The sequence below is a fragment of the Molossus molossus genome, unplaced genomic scaffold, assembly GCF_014108415.1.
Source record: "Molossus molossus isolate mMolMol1 unplaced genomic scaffold, mMolMol1.p scaffold_m16_p_13, whole genome shotgun sequence".
NCBI lineage: Eukaryota > Metazoa > Chordata > Mammalia > Chiroptera > Molossidae > Molossus > Molossus molossus.
The window spans coordinates 28,118,915-28,142,331 of record NW_023425348.1 but is presented as its reverse complement, the minus strand read 5'-3'; the positions used below and the strand labels follow the sequence as shown (position 1 = coordinate 28,142,331).

The window sequence follows — 23,417 nt, the reverse complement described above, 5'->3', positions numbered from 1 at the left end:
CCAATCACTTCAAATCATCTAGCCTATACAATATGACATCTGGAATTTGTCTGAATACAACCCAGGCTTGGCAGAGTAGATGGAATTCAGATAAAACAAAATTGACTGTGAATTAATGGTTTTTGAAGCTAGGTGATGCTTACATAAAAGTGCATCATATTATTCCCTAAATTTTGTACAGGTTTGAAGTTTTCCATAATAAAATGTTAAAAATCATCTAATCTAATGATCTCATGTTACAGATTAAAATAAAGAGAATTAGAGTTTAAATGATATATCAAAGACTAAACTCTTGGCTAGTGGAAGAACTAAACTATAATTCGTCTGTTATGCCAAAATACAAATCATGTTCCAGAAATAATTAGAAAGAAAAGTATACATTTTTAAATGTAGCTTGACCAAATAAATCTTTGTCTTACAATTTAAAAAAATAATAAAGACAAAATTCTTACCACTCCTATGCCTTCAAAAGCAAACACAGCAGTACCAAAAAAAAGTGGGTATTTTTTCCAACCAGCCACTATTGGAAGGTTGTGGGGATCTGGCATATTCTGGAGAAAGAAAGAAAAAAATAAGGCAAGTTACATCTGTACTTATTTTGAAAAGAAGTTTAAATGAAATTCACAAAATCACACACTTCTGAGCTTCACAGCAGCAAGTATGGGGAGGGACAAAAGTAGGTTTACAGTTATGAGTACCCGAAACACTTTATTCTTATATTATTAATTATTGTATTATTTCCATATGAACCAATGTAAACCTACTTTTGTCCCACCCTGTATGTGTTATAAAAGTGACTAATTCTTTCAACAAGCACTTTAAGCATCCTATGTTAAATGTAGCCAAGCTGTTAGGATTTCACTGCCAAAAGCAGTTGTTTTCCTCATGCCCACACATTCCATCTGAGCTAAATGCTCCTTATTACCTGTTTCCACCTGCAAGTCTCAGGCTGTTCACACTGGGTATGGCTCCTGCCACAACAGGAAATATATAAGCACACTCAAGGGCTGAGCAGAGCCATGTAATCAGTTACCAGCCACTACAGATGGTGTTCACAAAATTCACCCTCCACTCTACTTTCATTGCTTTCTATCTCTAAGGAACCTGGCTCCTGACTGACTTTCTACCTCATCACTCTGCTGCTTCCTAGCACAGGTCTCCTCGTTTTCAGTGTTTTCGTCTTTGACCTGACAGGTGACATTAACCTTATTACTTGTGCACATGCCTTGACTCTGACGACTCGGTCCTGACTCATAGCCTTGTTCCAGCTCTCACCATCTGGATCTCTGGCTCCACAATGGCCACTTCCTCCAGCTTCCCCAAGTCTGGTCCCTCCTCTCCTCGTCATCCTGTGTTCTCTGCCTTATCTGACTGGGAGTGAAATTCAAGGCCAAGGAAAAAAGGTGAACTAAGAAAGTGAAGTGTGAAAGCACACAGGTAATTTGAGAAATAGAGAGGTCTAGAACATCTGAAACATAGGTAGAATTGGGTGATTAATGGTGATACATGACCTAAAACATAAGCTAGGGTCAGAATAAAAAGGGTTTTAAAGTGTTTGGATCATTTGATAGCATTAAACTGTTATTCAAGGCTCACACTGCTCCCTCTATTTAAGGAACCTCCTTTTCTGCTCCACTAACTTGTTCAGAAAGCCTTGAGGTATTCCTGCCTATCCCCTTCCACTCTTACGTGCTGTGAGAAAGTGTCTACAGGGTTTGGAATTGGGGGGGTGGAAAATACATCCATCATAAGAGAGTCTGTAATGAATTGCAGTTGGAGATTTCAGAACAATGCCTTTGGCAGCAATATGTAAGATGGACTGGACTGGGAAAGACTAGAACAGGGAGTCTCCACCTTCCTTGAGTCACTAGCCCGTCTGAGAGATGAAAGCTGTACAGCTGCTCAATAGAAAGCACATTTATATACAGAGAAACGCTAACTCTTACAAATAATTTTAAGGGATTTTATCCCATCAATAGATACTTTATTTTTTTTAATCCTCACCTGAGGATTTTTTTATTTTTTATTTTGCATTTATCCTCAGACAGAGCAGGAGTGGGGTGAGGGAGAGAGAGAAACATAGATATGAGAGAGACACATCAAGTGGTTGCCACCCATATGACTCCAACCAGGGCCAAACTACAACCGAGGTATGTGCCCTTAGCGGGAACCGAACCCGGGTCTCTCTGGACCGCAGGCCGACGCTCTAACCGCTGAGCCAAACCGGCCAGGGCCCATCAATAGATTCTTTTAAGGAAAGTGGGTTAAGAATCCAGGACTATGAACAATAAAATCAGTTCAGGTTAGTGCATACTTCGGATACAGAGGTTACAGACTAGTGTAGTGTTAGTGGACTGAAGTGGGTGGCAACAAATAAAGGTTCGAAAGTGAAAGGAAATTATAAAATTACATATATAGTCCCATCTCTTGTGATTGGCTCAATCTTAAAGGAATAAACAAGACACTACTAAGTTCTTTGTTTCATGTTAGGCAGTATACCAGGGCATGGCCCTAAACTGCACAACTTTAACAGGGGAGGTATTACTATCCTCTGAAGCAACACCATAAAACCCAGAAGCAGTTGCCAAGATTCAATACCAGATATGACTATGAAGCCTGCACTTTAAATCCCTAGGTCATACACTTTTCCAATAAGCAATATCCTCCAAAAGAAAAGCAGAGTTGACTGATTATCTCCTGTGTGTCGCATGTGATGTAGGGGTCTTCACATATCACTACTTTTACCCCCAAAGTTAACAATGAATTTACTTATTAAGAAACGTGACAGTAAAAACTTGTTATACTTACCCTAACAATGTATTGATAAATGATCACAAGACTGACAGCCATGGAAATGTTGGCAAGGAATGAGAGCACAAACAGATTCTTTAGCTCCCGAATGAAGACCAAGAGAATTATAAATGGAAGAAAGCAAAGCATATATATCCTTAGGTCAGTACTTTTTCTCTCGCATGGAGTCGATGAATTGGTACCATTCAAAACAGACACTGTACTCTCCAGGAACCCTTCATGAACCTACACAGGATTGTTAAAAGAACAGGAAAGGTGTGGGGGGGATAATCATAAAAGGGAAATACAAAGAAACTTATGATCTATACACAATGATAAATTCCTTTAAAATATTTACATTTTTTCAAGATAATCCAGCTTTCTAGAAGTGTGTGTGTGTGTGTGTGTGTGTGTGTACACACATAATTTAAGGAAAATCAAAATAGGACACTCTTCTTTGCAAAATAACTTTTTACCATACTGTGAACAGAAAGGTCACTAGACAATTATGAGGGTAGATTTGCTGATTTATTTTGAAGCTTTGTGACTAACCATGATGCTTCATGATCCCTGCAAAGGCTCAATCTGCTCCTGAGATAATCTAAAGAGGAGGCATACTTGTCTAGAATGGCCATTGCTATGCTACTTCAGCTTATTTTCTTCACAGTAGAAAACTCTAGCCCTGGCCAGTTTGGCTCAGCGGTAGAGCATCAGCCTGCAAACCAATGAGTTGTGGGTTCGATTCCAGCCAAGGGCACATACCTTGGTTGTAGTTCGTCCCTAGCCCTGGTCAGAGTCATGCAGGAAGCAACCAGTCGATGTGTCTCTCTCATGTCAATGTTTCTCTCTCTCTCCCTCTTTTTCCCTCCCACTCTGTCTGAAGATAAATAGAAAAATATCCTTAGGTGAGGATTAAACAAACAAACAAAAAAAGAAAACTCTAAGTACCTCTAAGAAATGTGCAGTAGTCAAAATAAAATTTAGAAATCACAGTAACTTTAAAACTGTTTTATAAATCAAATCAATTGTTTATAAATTATATCAATATTTACTAAGAATCCACTAAATTTATGCATGGCCATATGCTAGACAGTAGATACATTTTTGCTAGAGCAAAAAATTTCTTTAAGATAAATCAACTTTACCTTAAAATTTATTCAGCCACTTTTATAAACCAATATTGTTTTCAAAAGCAATACAATGATTTATAGGATCCATGTATTAAAAACTGTCTCTGATTCAATTAGCCACATAACCCAACTCACTAAAATAGAAATGAAATGATAGAGAACTTTAAAAACAATCTTAAAATTCAGAGCAGAGGCAGATCACACCATAATTTAAATACCAGTGAAAATCTATTTGCCCCCTACTCTGTACCCTCCTTTGAACACAATGACATTATCAAGTTTCTGAATACATAAATTCTTAAGAACTAGGCCCTACAGTAATAATAGCAACAATTTTTTAGTACTTCCTACATGTCTACGTGTCTACATAACATCTCATTTAATCGTCAAAACAACTCCTTTATGTGGGTGGTAATATTAATTTCATTTTATAGTTGAGGAAACTGAGGTTTATGGAGGGTAAAAAAACCGTCCATAATAACAAGCCAGTAAGTGGTGGTTCTAGAATTCAAACCTAGGCGTGAAACCCCAGAATCTAGTGTGTAACAGCTACCTGTTAACCTGACCAAAATACTGCAACCCTGCCCAAGTGGCCACCTGGCCTCCAACATCTCTCTCTCTAAATACAGTAAGTATTAACAGGTCAACAAATCAGAGGTTTAGAACAAAATTCTCATATGATTAATAATTCAAGTGTCTCCTTTAATTTTATACTTGTAATCCACAATAAGCAACATTTAGTGTCACTAAAAATGTGTACTTCATCTGAAACTGCAGGGACTATATCTACTAGTTTCAAGTTATAAAGGCAATTTATTACACATACTGTTCTAACAACCTCTCAGGTTACACCATGCACCATTTAAAAAATGGGTAACTCACTTTAATCTTGTAAGTGGCAATCAAAATTTTACATTTTATTTTCTAGAATATGAAATAGAAGCTAAATTGGTGATCCACATTACTTGGCTCTTAAGAAGATATTTTATTTGTTGACTCAATTTTCTCAGTAACCACTTTATTTGGAGCCAAATACTTCTGCATCAAAGTAGTAACTCTAATAATCAGATTAGGTAATGATCAGAGTCAAGATCTAAGAAGGATAGCTGGCAAGAGAAAAGCAGTTACATAACCAGTTTTAAAAAGGGCTATTTGAATCATTAGGTGCTTGGGAATCTGAAATTAATTCTATCACAAATATCTCATAATTTAGTATTCTTTGGCAGAACAATGGTTATAAAAATTTTCAGGATTAAAAAAAAAAATGTAGATACATACCCAGAGCAAGATTCAGGTAAACATTTGAGTCCTTTGGTGCCCTCTAGAGACAGAGATTGGCTATCTAATAGGACTTCCTATGATCTCACATGTTTACCAAAATGCAAAACACTGAAATAAATATTATAAAATAAAATTACTAAATTCAGTTGTTTCCATTTAGAGCTCAAATTGACTAAAAACCACTACTTATTAAATTTTCAATTATTCAGTAATTTAATGGTTAAAATTCCAAGGCAGATTACATTTCTCAGCAAAGCTAAAATCAAAATCAAAGCCGTAACACCTACATTTGTCTGCTGCTTTACATTTCGCAAAGGCTTTCACAAACCTATCAGCTAAGCCTCATAAAAAGTTTATGAGGAACAAGGGGAGCTTCTGTTACTATTCCCATTTTACAAACAAGAAAAGTGAGACTTCAGCAGGGATAAAAGAGTCTTGCCCAATGTGTGAGTTAAAACAGAAAGCAGGGATTTGAATGCAGATCTTATGGCTCTAAAGTCCATACCAAGTCTTTGGTACAGCTACATTTTTTTTTCTTAATGTAATATCCCTTCCCCACTCTTCATGCCCATATATATACCATTTTATCTATCTGAAATGTTCTAGAGGATCTTAGTTAAGAACAGAGAGGTACTATGACCACAATAGACTAAATTACGGGAAGCACTACGGCTTTTTCACTCTCCGTGTGTCCATGTGGCTTGATGAGACCAAGAACAAACAGCCACATGGCAGCTACAGGGCAGAAGGTTTACACATCTGTATAATAACAAAATCCTTCTTTAGTCTGATGAAATACTACACTTTCAAGTTTACTTAGATGAAGGTAGTAATAATCTTACAGTTTTGAACTGTAACAGTAGCAGTTGGCAAGGTTTAATCCACCTGTGTGTCCACTACTGGAGACTGCTACCAAATGTGAGAGTGCCTCTGCAGAGAGAGTCAACTCCCCGCTGCTGCTGTTTCAGTGACCATGTCTGATCTGCCGAGACGCCACGTTCATCATTCCTTTCAACTCTTCTCAAGTCTCAATGAATGTCTTTTTCCATGTTGCTCTTCATGCCTCAAAAAGACTTTCATTTTTCTATCTATAACAGGCATTCTTCTTACCTCTCAAAGAGTCACTTTTCTACCTGGTATTCTAGCATATGTGCAAATGAGTTAAATTCTATTTAACTTTGGAAGCAACTAATAATAGTTTATAGGAGAAAGTCACCAATTCTAAGCTTACAGACATGTATTTTATGTACTTTATATTCTCTATGTCACACACACATACACAACACTAAAATCAGACAATGTTCTGTCCAGTGATGAGCAATTAATGTACTGGGTGGAAGCTGTGTCAGAGACCTAGATTTCAGCCTAATTCACATGACGTAGGGCACACTGCTCACGCATGGCAAGGCTATGAGCACAGTACTTACATTACAGAATAGTTGTAAAGATTAAATGATATATGTCACAGATTATAAATATAAGATTATAAGGTATTAGCATTATCCATTATTCATAAATTCAAATCAAGCTTGTTGGTTGCTCTCTTAGGAGAGAACTAAAAAGATATAGTACACTTCCCTGTTGCACAATCCTAGAAAAGCATCATCTGCATTATATTCTATGCAAATGATTGGTAAGATGATATGTCTTCTCAGTTCTTGACAATAAATGGCCTCTCAACTGAGTTAGTGGTCCTAGGAATATGCAACTTGTGGAATTAAACACTTGCAAAATTAAAAGCACATTATCTATAATGAGTAATGCTAATGAAAGCATCAATTCTCCTATTTATAAAAGGGGGACTGACTCAATAAGCCTTTCCAACATTGGAAATCTAAGCTAGTAACTTTAGCAAAATATTGCCAACAGACCAAATCCAACCTATTTTGCAAATACAATTTTACTGGCATATAGCCATGTCTATTTGTTTATGTACTATTGTCTATAGCTGAGCTGAGACAGAGACCAGATGGTCTGCAACACTGAAAATACTGTTATCTGGCCTTTCACAGAAAAAGTTTGCCAATTCTTGGTCTAAATATGAAATAAAGCATTCTTTATACTTAGAAAAATGAGTCAGACATACTTATATGTATACATATGGGTTCTTTAGAAAACAGTCACATAATAATTTTGCATTAATATACCTACAAGACAAGATCTTCATATTACTATGTATTGTATAATGCCTAATATTGCACCATGCACATGTGGATAATTAATATTATTAATTAAAATAATTAAAGAGCAGTATGTAATGCAGGAATAATAAAGCAAACTACCAGTTAAAGCACATAAAGAAATGGACTTTGGCATTGTTTTGATAGGGGAGCTTTTTTATTTCAGTGCTTTGCATATTTGTTCAAATTGACAGTCTCTACTAAGACTGTAAACCACTTTTAAAGCAAACACTTAAATATGGAGAGAATTACAGAACACTGTACATTTCTGGACACAGCATCTTTTTAGACAACAGTAATAATTATTGGATTTCAGTAATGTCCACTTTTGTACTTCACTGTTTAGGTTCCTCACTAAAGCCATATATATGTCTTTATAAAACATCAATGTCAAAAATATGCTCCCAAACATCTATGTATCTAAATTTCAAGTAGCTTAAGAATCAGTGAATTATGTCCTGTTCTGATCTGAAAGAACAAGCATTATTGATATGACAAGAAAAGTAAGATAAAAAATAGCAGAAACCCAACTTGTAAAAAGTACAACTAAAGGAAAATCTAGAAAGAAACATAATTAATGAAACACATTTGCATATTCAACCATGGCTTACTCAGAGGAAATATGATGCTATAACTATGGCACTGAAGAAAATTATTTCAATAAATGCAGAAAAATACTTACTTGTTTCACATTTTCAGCTAAGAAGACAATATAAACACTACAGAATCCCAGCTGTGTTATCACCAGAAAAAAGTCAACCACACTTCTGAAAAGAGATACCCACAAATGAGTATAATAAGAGCTGCTGAAATGTAAATATATATTTCCCTTTTTAATTACTTTAAAACACTTCATAATAGTGTGTATTCTTTTCAGTTCCTTAAAATAACACTTAAAATATTTATTTTCTACAAATATCATACATTTATGATCAGTATATCACTATAATTATTATTGAGCAAAATAATGTTCCATTAAGTTAAAAGGCCAAAATTTTCCCATCACTTATTTCTGCAATTCAACAGTTTATGAGTATTTGCTTATAAAATGATTTAATGAAAATGTGTCTTCTTTTAGATTAAGCACCTCTCTCCTACTTCTCATTTTTCAGATCAACCCAGTGTGTTCCCAGCCCTCCCAGCTTCATCTCATTTGCAGTATGATGAGCATATTCCCTGCTACCAAATCCCTAACAAGAACATGGAACGGGAGAGGACTGGGGGCACGGCCCTCAACCACACCATCGGAGGCCTCTTCGGTAGCTTAGCTCTGTCCTTATTTTCTAATGAGATACTCTAGAAAATTCCAGCTACCTAAAATAGTGTATGGGGAAGGAAAAGGTATATCACCAGTCAAATTAGCATTATTTGGGTATGGCAGTTAATCAAGTCATAAATTTGCCTGCATGTTAATTATACAGCCTATACTTCTCATTTTTCTTTAAATTCTCAACCAAGAATTAAATTCTCTCTAAAATTTTTATTGATTTTAGAGAGAGAGAAATAAATATTGATGTGCAAGAGAAGCATCAATCAATTGCCTCCTACACATGCCCTCACATGATCAAACCCACAACCTAGGTATGTGACCTCACCCGGAATCAAACCTGCAACCTTTTTGGTGTACAGCACGATTCTCAACCAACTGAACCACTCAGCAGGGCAATACTTCTCAATTTCATTCTGGGAACAATGAGTGACTATAATTGCATGCACCTACTAATTCACTACAGTCTCCTCTGACCATCATTGCCAAGCTGTCAAATACTCTGGTCTACCAATCTACAGACCCTCCTCTGACATTTGAAACTACAAGAGCCCTTGCCTAGATCTTCATTCTTGCCATCTCTCTCTACAGTTCTCCATGGCTCCTCAGGGATTTCATTTGTAAGTAATCTTGGTACCCTAAAATAAATTCAAGTTTCTTCTCTTTGATGAATTACATTTAAGTATTCCCTTAAGATCTCTTCATTCACCATTGACTTTAATATCTCACCAATAATCATTCCAGAAACTTCTATGTGAAAGCCATTCTTCTTGATAGAAAAAAACAGACAAGGTTGCCTCTAAACTGAGGCAGGAGGAAGAAGATACAGTGATACAGTTCTAGGGGGCAAATCTCTAGGGCATGAGACTCTTCTTCCTTTTGCTACTCAGCATATCAAGAACTCTGAGTAGTTCATAAAAAAATATAAATTCCTAAAAATCCCTAGAAAGGGATTAACACTATTCTTTTTCTTCTTTTAATTTTCACTGCAAATATCACTTGTACCATACTCAGCATTTTGTTGATTGCCTATGCTTATTTTTCTAGGCCTGTATTCATCTGACTTTGATTAGTTACATTAAATGATAAAGTTACATTTAAACAATAAGATAAGAGTATGCTAATAATACATGCTTCAAATATTTTATAAGCATGTAGCTTAACAGCATAATTTTATTTGAAATGAGATCACAATTTTTTTCTTTTTTTCCTTTACTTAAAAAGTTAGTGAACATAATTATATCATAGGTTAAGCCAGATGCTTTATAAATATCATTTTACTTAAACTACTGTAGTAAACCTGTGAATCGAGTATTATTATAAAGTCATTTCCTAGTGAGAAAACTAAAACAAAATAATTTGACCCAGGTCATAAAATTGAAAAATGGTAAAGTTGAGATCTGAAAAATCTGTCTAACTCTTAAGATTATGTTTCTTCCCCCAACTTGATCGTATTCATGTACCTTGTCAGATTAAAATACTTAAAAATTAATGTAATTTCAAAAACCAGATAGTAATCACATAGCAAGTACTTACCGTCCCCATGCTGCTTGCTTCTGAAGACAACTCCAAGGACTTACTTCCATAGCAAAACTCACAGTGTCACTGTAACCTAATGTTGACTTTTTAAACCTGTAAATTTAAAGACATACATGTATATTAAAAAAAAAAAAAAAAAAAAAAAGGTGTTTCATAAATTCTTCCTTTGAAAAGAACATCAAATAAATGGGAATTAATGAATACAGGGCTATACTCTGACAGAGGAGTTTTTGAAATCTTAAGATCTGCATACTCCTAAAGTATGTCTCATGAAATTTAAAAATGTTACATCTGTCCTTATTACCAATATATTAGTTTTATCTATTGTTAAAGTTTACATATTTGTAGAACTCATACAACATAATATTTGTGTTTCACTTATTTAAATATTTCAATTACCTAAAAACATCAACTACATTATTTATGCCTCAATTATCCCATTCTTGGAATAGCACTACTCAATACATTTGTACAGGGCTTTACAATATATTTTCCATAATCTATCTTATTTAATCCTCAAAATAGCCCCATGAGGTAGGTATTATTTCCCCAAGTCCTCTCTCCCACTTTTCTTTCAAGTATACATTGTTAAAGAGCATAAATGACTTGCCCAACGTTTTTAAGAATATTTAAAACAAGAGTTAAGATTAGAATATTAGTTTACTAGAGTAGATAATAGTTATTTTTTAAAAGTTGGTCCATTGTCCAGCAGAAGCATTTCATAATAAAGATAAAGAAAAAAAGAACAACCTTGGCCAGTTTGGCTCAGCGGTTAGAGTGTCAGCCTGCAGACCAAAGAGTTGCAGATTCGATTTTGGTCAAGGGCACATATCTCCATTGCGGGTTTGGTTCCTGGCCCTGGTCAGGTCGTGCGAGAGGCAAACAATCGATGTCTCTCCCCACCCCCAACCCCACCCTATTTTATCTGAAGATAAATAGAAAAATATCCTCGGATGAGGATTATAATATATATATTATCTTATGGGCTATCTACCAATCCACATATCAGCAAAAAGAACTCAAGTCATTATACCCCAAACTGAATTACTAACAAATTAAAGACCATTACACTATAACTAAAAGCAGTACTGCTTCCTCCATTTCCCCATATATCTTTTCTGATTTTTTTTTTTCATTTACACTAAATAAAGAAACCATTCTACCACTAATAGGGCAATATTTTTACTTATTTTCATTTTTGAGAGAGAGACATCAATCTGTTGTTCCACTTATTTATGCATTCATTGGTTGTTTCTTGTATGTGCTCTGGCGTATGGGGATGACACTCTAACCAACTGAGCTACCTGGACAGGGCCAATAAGGCTATATTTTATTTTATTTTTTCCATTTTTTTGTTTTTTTTCTTTTTAATCCTCACCCGAGGATATTTTTCTATTTATCTTCAAATAGAGTGGGAGGGAGAGAAAGGGAGAGAGAGAAAAACATCAATGTGAGAGAGACACATTGACTGGTTGCCTCCCACATAACCGCAATCAGGGCCGGGGACAAACCACAACCGAGGTATGTGCCCTTGGCCAGAATCAAACCTGCGACTCATTAGTCCATGGGTTGATGCTCTACTGCTGAGCCAAACTGGCCAGGGCAAGAAGGCTATATTTTAAAAGAAGTAAATATATTCTGACCAGATTTCAATCAAATGAAATGCTACCATTTTCCAAATTCATTATCTTAAACTTGTCTATACAACAGATTACAGGAAATGCAACTGCTAGTTGCAAGGCAGAGTAGAATTATAAGACTATCTAATGCTTCAAATAACTACACAACTTCAAAATAAATTAAATAGACTTAACGAATCCACATTTACCTCTGACAGAGAAAGTGACTGCAACGTACCAAAATGTGCATACAGTGAACAGAAATAATTCCTATAAATACAAGGCTGATTGGTCCAAGCTGTAGGGGAAAAAATTACAAGGAAATAATTCCTATAAATACAAGGCTGATTGGTCCAAGCTATAGGAAAAAAAATTACAAGTTTTAAATATTTACATTTAACAAAAATTAAGTTGCTTTAGAAGCCATAAGACAACAAACTACTCATTTGCAGAAAAATATTTGTTGGACAAAATGATTAAATAATCATTTGCATATGGGATAACCAATAAACTGCATATAGAAAGAATTTCAGTAATAACCACATATGATTCCATTTTATCAACTTAGCTATCTAAACCTATGAATACAGAATATATAGATATGCAACAAAGGTGGAATATATCTTATTTAAAATGAGATGGCAAGTCCATCACTAGCCAGAATAATTATATGCAACTATGAATTATCTAAACGACTACAAAAGCAATATATCAATCTGGGATTGTGGGCAATCCACTTCTTCTACAGACTGCTTGTTGAGCACTTACTATGTATGTGTGAAAAATTGTGTCTAGAAAATAATTATTTGAAAAAATGGTACATAACAAATTTCAAGTATTTATACTAAAATTAAAGTTATTCTTGGGTTACTGAGACATAAAATATTGCCAACGTTTACTTTAAGATGAGAAATTTTTAAGTTTCTCTAAATTAGTTCAAAGTCAAATGCAGAGAAAGATGGTAATTAAAACTATTTTAGAAAACTGGTCATTTAAAAAAATATAATTTCATTACTTCATAAGTGAATTCTCTCCATCTAGATTCTCTGTAATTACAATAACTGGTTCAAACAATACTTTAAATATTTATTTTCAAAAGATGATATTATTCCTTTTCTTAATTATTGTTCTTGAAATCTGAAAACTACATATTATATTCTGAATCTAAAAAATATAAATTTCACTAATACAAATGATCTGCTCTACAAATATATTTGTTGATACGAGTACACTGCTTATATCCCTGAAAATCCAAGAATAATAAGATATAAACATACCTGGAAAAATCAAATACTATTAGGCCCTTTCTGTCAAATAATATGTATTAGTAATTAGGTAGATATGAAAAGAGTAATTGTTAACATTTTTTGTTAGATACTATTATAACTGACATAACTGTATCAATATGATGGTTAAATAATTACTAAATGTCACCTGACCAGGTTTTTAGTGACCAGGCCAGATAGATGTTAATTTGTGGTAATTTTTGCTGTAAATTAAGACTGATAGCTGTATCTTAACTGGATAGTACAATGATAATTCTTACCACTATGCCTGCATTTTTTATTGCCAATGGAAGTCCTAAAAGGCCAGTTCCAATATTTCCTTTAAGAAGATGCATAAGAGTTTGTACAAATCTGAAAAGTAAAAGTTGTAAGATTAAACATTTTAGAACAAAGCTATTAAAATCACAGGATCATGGTTTTATCGTTAGAAGATAACTAAAATTTGATCTAGGCAAGGAAACATTTCAATTCAAGCAGAAGTAAAATGGGCCAAAAGTCATATTTGGTTCAAATCCCATCTCTGCCACTTGAAAGTAAAATACAACTGATTGATTTGTTGTTGTTGTTGTTAATCCTCACCCAAAGATATTTTTCCATTGATTTTTAGATAGAATGGAAGGGAGGGAGAGAGAGAGAGAGATATCGATGGGAGAGAGACACATGAACTGGTTGCCTCCACTGGTTGACCCCAGTACGACATGCCCTTGACCTGGAATCTAATCCAAGACCCTTTGGTTCAAGGGCTGACGCTCTTAACCACTGAGTGAAACCAGCCAGGGCCTGATTGAATTTTTTAATAGCAGTTTTAATTTATTTTCCATAAAAAAGTTCTCAATACTACCCAAAAACTTGACTAAAAAAATTAAATAAAAGTAAGATACAGAGTTATTAAGATTAAATGAAATATCTAAGTAAAATTATTTTTGTACATATTAAAGTAATTAAAAAAAAGGTAATTTTCTCATAAGATTTTTTGCAGCTAAAATATTCAGAACAATGTTAATGATTATAGCTAGGCTGTAAGACAGAGCAATTTATTGACATTATTTAATCATGGTACTAAACATAAAAGAAAAAACATACAAGTTTTAAAACAGTGTATATCATCAGGTCAGATAAATACTGATTCACTTTTAGACTTTATAAACTCCCTAAGGGATTTCACCTAAGAAAAGTTTCCAAGAGGTATTTGAAAGAGGTCTCTTGACCAAGAAAAAAATAAACTAGGAAGAATAGCACAAATTTTAAACTCATGAAACAAAAATGCTTGCTTAAAATATTTTAGTTTATACTGTTCTCTTCTTATCAATCAAAACATAACTGCTTAATCATTAAATTACTATTAGAATAAGAACTTACTCTAATCTATAATGATGATAAAATAAAAAATGTTTACAATAGTTCCACTGCATAAAGAAGGGTTTACTAACTACCTCCCATGGTCTGTCTAACTCCTAGCCATTTCAGAAGTACCTTCTCTTAAAATTTCTATTCCTGTCAATCAGATTTCCCTTCAAGATCCATAGCATTTGATATGTATCACCACTGCAGTAATTCCTACACATTGCTCTGTAATTCAGATGTATTTCTTCTTTCCCAAATAGACTAAACACCATGAGGGTGGGCACTATGTCTTATCCATCTTTGTGTTTTCTGTACTATCTAGTCACGTCCCTTGCCAACAGATGATGATTACTAAATATATACTGAATGAAAAGAAAAGGAGACATATAAACCATAATACTTACGAAATGCCCTCTTGATCATCAAGCTGGTAATGCTTTTGAACAGGTAGGAGCTCTTGCTCATGTTCTTCATCTGATGTCCCATCGAAGTTCTGCTCATTTATTAAGGGCCTCATTACATCCATATCTTTAAGGAGAAAAACAAAACACTTAACTATTCTTTTAAAAATTGAGTTAAAGCTAGTATAAATTAAAATTTTTAAGTAGTACATACCATTGGTACTCATCTTTACTATTTCTACCCTAAAATAATTCACATTAATATCCTGAGTTTTAGTATATTAAAAAAACAAAACAAAACTAGATTTATTTGCTGAATGTTTCATTTTGGACTAAGCAGTACAAAGTGAAAAGCATAATAAATATTCAATGCAAACTTCTTCTGCTTTGTCAACTACTTTCCATTTCTTTAGGTTAATTTATTTTTGTCTACCTCGGGGTCTCCAGAAGTTGAGTGAGTGAATTTTGTGCTGTGCTCTGTGGGGCCAGAGTAGATGCCACATCTGGACTCATCACTTCTTTCTTCCTGCTTTGCAGCCCTCTTAACTTTATCTTTCCTTTAATTTTTGAGGGTTATTTTTGGTAATGGCTTATGCCAGCAGGAATAGGGAGAACCTTTTATCTGCCAAGGGCTATTTGAATATTTACATCATCTTTGGGCCATACAAAATTATCAACTTAAAAATTAGCCTGCTCTATTTGGTCAGGCTGATTTGCTGAGACATGTGATATTAGCTGGTATTGATTTCAAGGGCCTTGTACAGCCCTCAGGCCAGATGTTCCCCACCCCTGGCTTATGGTTTCATATACTGAGGTGGTTCCTCATGCAGTTTAGAGTTGGTGACTGGTTCATTTCTTAAAGCTGAAGGTCTATAAACTGTTGCAACTGTAGGCTCTTCACGGAGTATGTCACTTAGAACTGCACGGTAAGTCACTGTTTTTGCTGCAGACATTCCATCTAAAAATGGCTGCCAAGAAACCTGCCACAATTCTGCATTTGATGGCACATCTAAGACAGAGCCAGTATAATGCCAAATCTTTACCCATTATGAACACATAACCTGAGCGCACATGTGGCTGTTAAAATATCCTCACCAACTGGGCATCTAGTACAACATGTAGAATCAGAGGCCATTGGTTTAGAAATAAGTTTGTAGTTCAACATCCCACACTCTCATCTGTCCTCTCAGATTTCCACATCCAGCTATTACTAATATATGTCCATGAGGGCTACAGTAGGCTGCGTTATGAAGACCAGTTCTGAAGTCAAACACAATCCCTTTCTAGCTCAGGTTCAAAGAAGGCAGCATCCATCACCACTGCCGTATCCTTCCCTTGGTCATTTCACCCTGTCCTGTCACTGCTACCTCTCTAATCTCATCTCCTGCCACTCTTTCCCTTGCTCATTCCTCTGAGTGTTCCCTCTTTGTCAAAAGGTATGGGGTAAAGAATCCATGTTTACCTTCTCTCCTGGAACCTCTCCATTGTAGAAAATCATAAAGATGAGTATATGAAAGTGGTCAGCAGGATGCTACGGACTGAATGTTCTGTCTCTGAAAATTCATACACTGAAATGCTACTCCCCACTGTAACAGATTAGGAGGTGGGCCTTTGGAAGTAATTAGGTTTAGATAAAGTCATGAGGGTAGTGCCCCATGATGGGATTAGTGTCCTTATAAGAAGAAGAAGAATATAAAGTCCTCTTTATACTATATGTGGACACAGCAAGAAGACAGCCACCTATAAAGCAGGAAGAGGGCTCCTACCAGGAACTGAATCAGCTAGCATTTATTTCGGACTTCCCCCCTCTTCAGAACTGTGAGAAATAAATGTCTGTTGTATAAGCCACTTAAATTTATGGTACTTTGTTAAAACAGCCCAAGCTGACTAAGACACAGGAGTTGCTTTTCATGTTATAACAGATTCTGATAGCTTACGTTTTGATTTGCTAGTGAGAGGGCTGACAAAGATTAGGGTGGCTTTTATACACATCAGCTTTGCAAGCAGAGCACAGTAGAGTAGCCAGTGCAGAAGCACAAGTTCTCCCACAAATTTTATTGGTTTCTGGTCCTTCTCGAAAGCTTCTATTAATAGACTGTCATCTCCTCTCCGCAGCATCTACTGACAATAGCCCCTCCTCACAAAAGGTCTGTGCCTCCTGATTGAATGTATTCAATAAAAGAGAATACAATCATTTTCAGAGCAATTGCACAAGTATTTAATGGAGCCTCAATATATGCCAGGTACTATTATGCTGGGAATAAAGCAATCACTGAAACTAACAAAAATTCCTGTCCTCATGGAGCTCAAATTCTATTGGGAGAAGGGGACAACAAATAAGATAGGTAAAATAGAGACCATGCTAATGTTAAGTGCTAAGAAGAAAATTAGGGATTGGGCGGGTGAGCCTGTAATTTTAGACAGGATAGCCAAAGTAGGCCCCACAGAGAAAGTGGAATTTTAAAGACTTGAAGGAAGGGTGAGAATAAACAATGTAGCTCTATCTCAGGGAAGAACAATCAGGCAGTGGGAAGGCAAAGGCTCTAGGGATGTGGAGAGTCTGGTGTGTTTAAGTAGGAAGGAGGCCAGAGTAGCTAGAGAGGAGTGAGCAAGAGGAGTGAGCGAGGGGAGAGCAGTGAGAGAGATCAGGCCACAACAAAGGACAGATGGCAAACAGCCTCCTAGACAGCACCAAGGGGCATGAAAGCCACTAGAGCAGTGCTGACCAACTTAAATATAACGTGAGCCACAAACATAATGTAAAATTTTCTATAACCACATTTCTTAAAAGAGGAAAAAAGCAACACGTGAAGTTAATTTAATAATATATTTTATTTAGCCCAATATATCTAAAGTATTATCATTTCAACATGTTATCAACTTAAAAGATTATTAACAAGCTATTTTACATTCTATTTTTTCATACTATGTACTGGATATCCAGTGTATATTTTACACTTACAGTGTATTTTAATTTGGACAAACCACGTTTCAAATGCACATATGGCTAAAGGCTACCTTACTAGACAACCCCACAGTAGAGTTTTATGCAGAGGAATGACATGATCTGATTTGTATTTTAACCAGGATTTTTCTGGGCCTATCTCTGCATGTGTAAAATGAGAGTAGTCACCTCAGAGGGTTTTATGATAAAGAAGTGAGATAATATATATGAAGCATGGAGCCTAGCTCCTGGCACACAGTATCAATACCTACTAGTTTTCTTCCCCTTCTAACATAATGATATATTAGAAGCAAATTATGCTACAAAGAAATTTTAAATGTAAATTGACAAGAAATGTATTTGTTAATAATTAATAATTCTGAGTATGTATAAGCTATAAACTGTGCTATAATACTGAATATACAAAGATAAACAAAATGTTATGCTAGCCAGAAGGAATAGAGACTAGTAGAGGAGACAAATATTTCAAAACCTAACATGGTAAAAGCTTTAACATTAAAACATATGAAATAAAATCACACAAAATAATTAAAAATTACAAAATCCAATTTGCATTATATATAAAGTCTATTATTTGCCAATGTCTTGCTATAATTTTTGGCCAAGTGCTGAATTGAGAAGCTCTGAAAAATGCTATGTGATTACTATAAGTAAGAATTAACAATACTTTATAAAAATAAATGCTATTAGGCAATGGATATCAAACTACCTAGACCTAATTTCTATTTATAAATGGAAATAGAAATAGACACTAGCTTCAGTCAATATTATACATATACATTATACACATATATACATTAATGGTGCATACAACTGGAACATTCTTAAATTAGGCAGTGCTTGTATGCTGTCTTATACTGTTCAGACAATTATTTCAACCTCAATTTCCTAACCTGAAATCAGCCTAAATTTCCAGTTTTAATCAGATGAAATAAAAATCACATTAATTAAGCAATATATATTGAAATCTTAAAAATATTTGTTTTCACTTAGTAATTGCACTTTTAATGAGCTATTATTTCTGCACAAAGACATTAATTGAAACATGTTAAGAATTTGGAAACAACCTAAATGTGCAACAATCAGGAAATTGCTAAATTAACTATATAGTGCATCCACTTTATAAAGTATTACAATAACATTAAATTATGGTTTTGACATCTGAGTAAAACAGGCAAAAGTGTACCATATGGTGAGTGGGATAAAACTGAATAATCATAGTATGAGTGCAATATTTTTTTGTTTGTTTTATTTTTGAAGACTATTTTTGCTGGGTACAGAATTCTAGGTTGGCAGTTAGATTGTTTACAGCATTTAAAAATGTTGGTGCAACAATTTATGGTTGTTGTCAGGAGGCCTCGGTTACATTCAACACGGGTCCTCCCTTATGGCTGCTTAAGTATTCTTACAACATGGTAGCTGGCCTCCTCCCAAGTGAGTGAATCCAAACGACAGAGAGCAAGGCACAATGCCAATTACTATCTAGCTGTGAAGTCACACATTTTTACTTCCAACATAATCTATTCATTAGAAGCAAGTTACTAAATTCAGCCCACAATTCAAAGGGAAGGAAATTAAGTTCCTCCTCATGAAGAGAGAAATATCAAATATTATAAACATTAAAGACATATTATAAAACCACTGTAACATCTCAGTTGAACACAATTCCTTGTCTCTTATCCAATCTATTAGAAAATCATTCTGGTTCTACTTTCAAAATACTGGGTGGGGCAAAAGTAGATTTACAGTTGTTGTATGGAAAAAGGCATGCAAGTTATGATTATTACAATAGCTTTATTATTTTTTAATCCTCACCCAAGGAGATGTTTCTATTGATTTGAGAGCAAGCCAGAGGAAGGAGGAGGGAGGGAGAGGGAGAGAGAATGGGAGAGAGAAACATTTATGGGTTGCCTCACATTCCTGCTCTGACTGGGATCGAACCTGCAACCTGGGGTATGTGCCCTTACCGAGATCAAACCCACAACCTTTCAGTGTATGGGACGATGCTCCAACCGAGCCTCACCAGCCAGGGCACAAGAGCTCTACTAATTCTATTTTGCACACTCACAGCTGTAAACCTACTTTTGCCCCACCCTGTGTATCCAGAGTCTAACCACTTCTCTCCACTCCCTCTGCTCCTCCCATACTGCTGTGAAGGACAGGTAAATCTTTCTTGAATTGCTGAAATACCCTTCTGCTTCTACTTTTCCCCCTTATAGTCTATTCTTCACACAGCAGCCAATGCAATCCTTTTAGAATTTAAGTCAGATCATGTCACTCCTCTGCAGAAACCCTGCTTGGCTCCCCATTCTCTCAGAGTAAAAGCCAAACTCTTTACATGACCTTCAAGACCCTACATAATCTGGCCTCATCATCACCTTGATTCTTGTGCTTATGCCACGTTGGCCCCCTTAATATTTTTGTCTTTACCCTAGCTGTTCTTTCTGCCTACAGTGGTCTTTCCCCAGGTAGCCACTTGACTCATTACCTCACATTTTCCAAGTCTTTGCTTAAATCTCACCTTTTCATAAGATTCCTGACCACTTTATAAAATACTATCAACTCCCCAGCCCCAACCCTTATTTCTCATTTCCCTTACTCTGCTTTTTCTTCCATAGCACTTTTCACCTAATGTATTATATGATTAACTGATCATTGTCTGTTACCTCTTACTAGAATATAAGCTTCAAAAAAGCAGGAATCTTTATCTGTTTTTGTTCATGAATGCATCTCACATTCCTAAAACAGTGCCTGGTACATAGGAGCAGCTCAATGAATGAGCTAAATTAATGAACAGACATAACTTTAATTAAAATCATCTGGATCCTTCTTTTCAGTTAATAAAAATATATATGATGAATATCTTCCCATATTACTTTTAATGGCTATTCAATACATGGCTATATGGGCATACCACCATTTACCTAAATAATTTTCTTTAACTGGACACTTAGTTACCATCTTTTCTCTATTATAAATAATGTAAAGAACATTTCTTGATATAAGTATTTGCTACATGACTTATTTCCTTGGGAAATGTTTCTAGAAGCAGAATTGCTGGAGCAAAGGATGTGTGCATTTTTAAGGATAACTATATTATACTTCTCTTACCAGCAAGTCATGAGATGCACGTTTCCCCACATCTTGCCTAGATGGGATATTAATTAATTTAAAAGTCAGATAAACCTGGGTTCTGCCATTAATGAGCTTAAATGATTGTATCTGTAAAATGAGGATAATAGTAGCATCTACCTCACCCCATTGTTGTGGGGATTAAAGGCAACAATGCATATTGAAAGCATTTACTTAGCACACTATGTGACCCACAGTAAACATTCAATAAAAAGCTGAGTTTATATTTACCATTATTATGACTTTTTTCAAAGAAATCTAATTGAAATGCCCTGTACATTATTACAGGAACGCCCACCAATCAGTCACTGTAATAAAGTGTTTCTTTAAAACTCAACTTTTTAAATCATTTAGCATCAAATTAAAAATATTCCAAAATATATAATGCATATAACTGAGAGAAACAATAACATTACTACCCTGATCTTGGCGTCTGTTTTCCTTTTGACAGCTGGAAACCAAGATGTTTTCCCTGGCACCCCCAACACACACTGAGAAAGGATGTCTTAAGCTGGCTGCTACTTCAACTCGATCAGTAACCAAGGGAACACAGTCAATTCCTAATCAAGGCCTTCCGTGGGACAGCCACATATACTTTCAAACAATTCCAACTAAAAAGATAAATAATTATAGAAGGAAGTGCCTGTTTTTTCTTTATCCTTTTAAAAATGTAAAAATAACTGCCTCCCAGTACTCCTGACTACAGGTGTTTGTCCGCACGACCCTACCTTATCTGCATATTCTCCCCACCTGCTGTAAAACCGAATGCATGTAACTAAAACTGCTGATGCAGGTATATTTCTCCCTCCTGCCTATGTAAACATCCCCTCCCTCGCCTAACGTTACAGCACCAGGTCAGGACTTCTTGGAACTCTGCTCTCAGGCGATGGGCCCAACTAAAAATCTTTCCTTAAATCGACAGAGGTTCAAGTCCTCTCTGCGCTGACCACGCACACGCCCATTTTGACGCCTTCGTGGGCTCTGACATCGAGGTGAGTCACCTTCCAAGCCTCAGCTCATTCCAACAGTCTCGGAGAGGGTTTGTCTCACTGGGTTTTAGATTCAAACCCTTGCTGGACCCACAATCCCAAGAACCCTGCTCCCCCACTCTCCAAAATAATAATAATAAAACAATAACAGAATAAAATGAAAATCATCCGGCCGCTCTCCCTGTTCAGGGACTAACAACGTGAAGGCGGGGCGGCCCGGGCGTCCGCGCTCCCCTCCCCGGCCAAGGCCAAGTGCAGGCCGGGAGCCCGGGCTCATCCCTCGGACACGCAGCCCCGCGCCACGTCGGCCCGCGCCCCTGCCCACGCGCAGCACTCACCTAGCTCCTCGTGCCCCGCCGTCTCGGCCGCCGCCGGCGCCGCCGCTTCCATCTCTCGGGGGTCTCCAGGACGCCGCCGCCCAGGCGCGCTCCGACCGGCGTCAGGCCGACACCTCCCCAGCTGAGCGGACCTACGCCCGGAGCCCGCCCACGGCCCCGACGCAGCCGGCCGGCGCGGCGAGGAGCATGCGCAGTGGGCGGCCCGACCCGCCGGGGCGCCGGGGCGCCGGGGCGCAAGGGGCCCTCCTGCGGCTCGGGGGCGGCTGTCAGCGAAAGGCCCTGGGGTAGCACGCCTGGGTGAGGGGAGGCGGGGCTGGAGAAAAGCAGGATAACGGGAGAGGAGGGGCGTTTCGGAAATAACTGGGGATGGAGGACGGGGGTGTCTTTACAGATGATCTCGAACTTAAATTGGAGGAGCCCTTCTATTCGCGAGATTTCAGCGTTCCCCAAGACCCCTTGGAGAATGCAAAGTGGGGGCTCTGCCCCATCCCTGCTGGAGCTCTGACTACCCCTTGGTTATCTGCCTATGCTCCGATTTAGAGGTTCAGAAGGCACTCGAGTAGAATTTAATTGTCAAAAAATTGTACTTGAAGGATTTTTCCATGCTCTTCAACAATGTTTGATGTTAACCGCAGCGCTCAAAGGAAATTAAGGTTAAGAGTAATTACACCGATGTGGTGTCAAACCCTCTCTCTCTCTCTCTCTCTCTCTCTCTATATATATATATATATATATATACTTTATTGATTTTAGAGAGAGAGAGGAAGGGAGACACACAAAGAGAGAAACATCGATGAGAGAGAACATTGATTGGCTGCCTCCTGCATGCCCCCCACGGGGTATCTGGCCCACAACCTGGGCATGTGCCCTGACCGGGAATCAAACTGGGGACCTCTTGGTGCGTGGGTCGATGCTCAACCACCGAGCCACATCGGTGGGCGGTGTCAAACACTCTTAAGCCCTATCCATGCATTGTCTGATTTTATTCTGAGAAACCTGTGAGGTGATTCTAATGTTTCTGTCCATCCTACAGACAAAGGAATTAAGGGACACAGAGCTAAGTAACTTGTTCAAGGATAGTAAACTCTTAAGTGGCAAAGCTGAAATCCTATCTGCAGCCAGAGCCGGGGCTTGTAGGTGAGTGCCAATAAATATT

General features: G+C 36.7%; 1 protein-coding gene and 1 pseudogene across 3 annotated transcripts in view; both read right to left on the bottom strand.

The window, feature by feature from the left end:
- The window catches only part of SLC36A4 (solute carrier family 36 member 4), a 34,658-nt gene extending 12,345 nt beyond the window's left edge, over positions 1-22,313 (bottom strand). Inside the window, exons 1-8 of one of the 3 annotated variants that reach the window (XM_036258685.1) lie at positions 22,262-22,313; positions 14,841-14,964; positions 13,353-13,443; positions 12,016-12,104; positions 10,185-10,280; positions 8,064-8,148; positions 2,809-3,036; positions 453-551 (exon numbers count right to left, since the gene is read on the bottom strand). In XM_036258685.1, the coding sequence (XP_036114578.1) occupies positions 453-551; positions 2,809-3,036; positions 8,064-8,148; positions 10,185-10,280; positions 12,016-12,104; positions 13,353-13,443; positions 14,841-14,964; positions 22,262-22,313 (864 nt within the window). Of the gene's footprint in view, positions 1-452; positions 552-2,808; positions 3,037-8,063; positions 8,149-10,184; positions 10,281-12,015; positions 12,105-13,352; positions 13,444-14,840; positions 15,050-22,261 lie in introns of those variants that run through there. The other 2 variants (XM_036258683.1, XM_036258686.1) reach the window with 2 other exon arrangements.
- LOC118627711 lies at positions 15,247-21,896 on the bottom strand (annotated as a pseudogene).
- Positions 22,314-23,417: the final 1,104 nt, after the last annotated feature.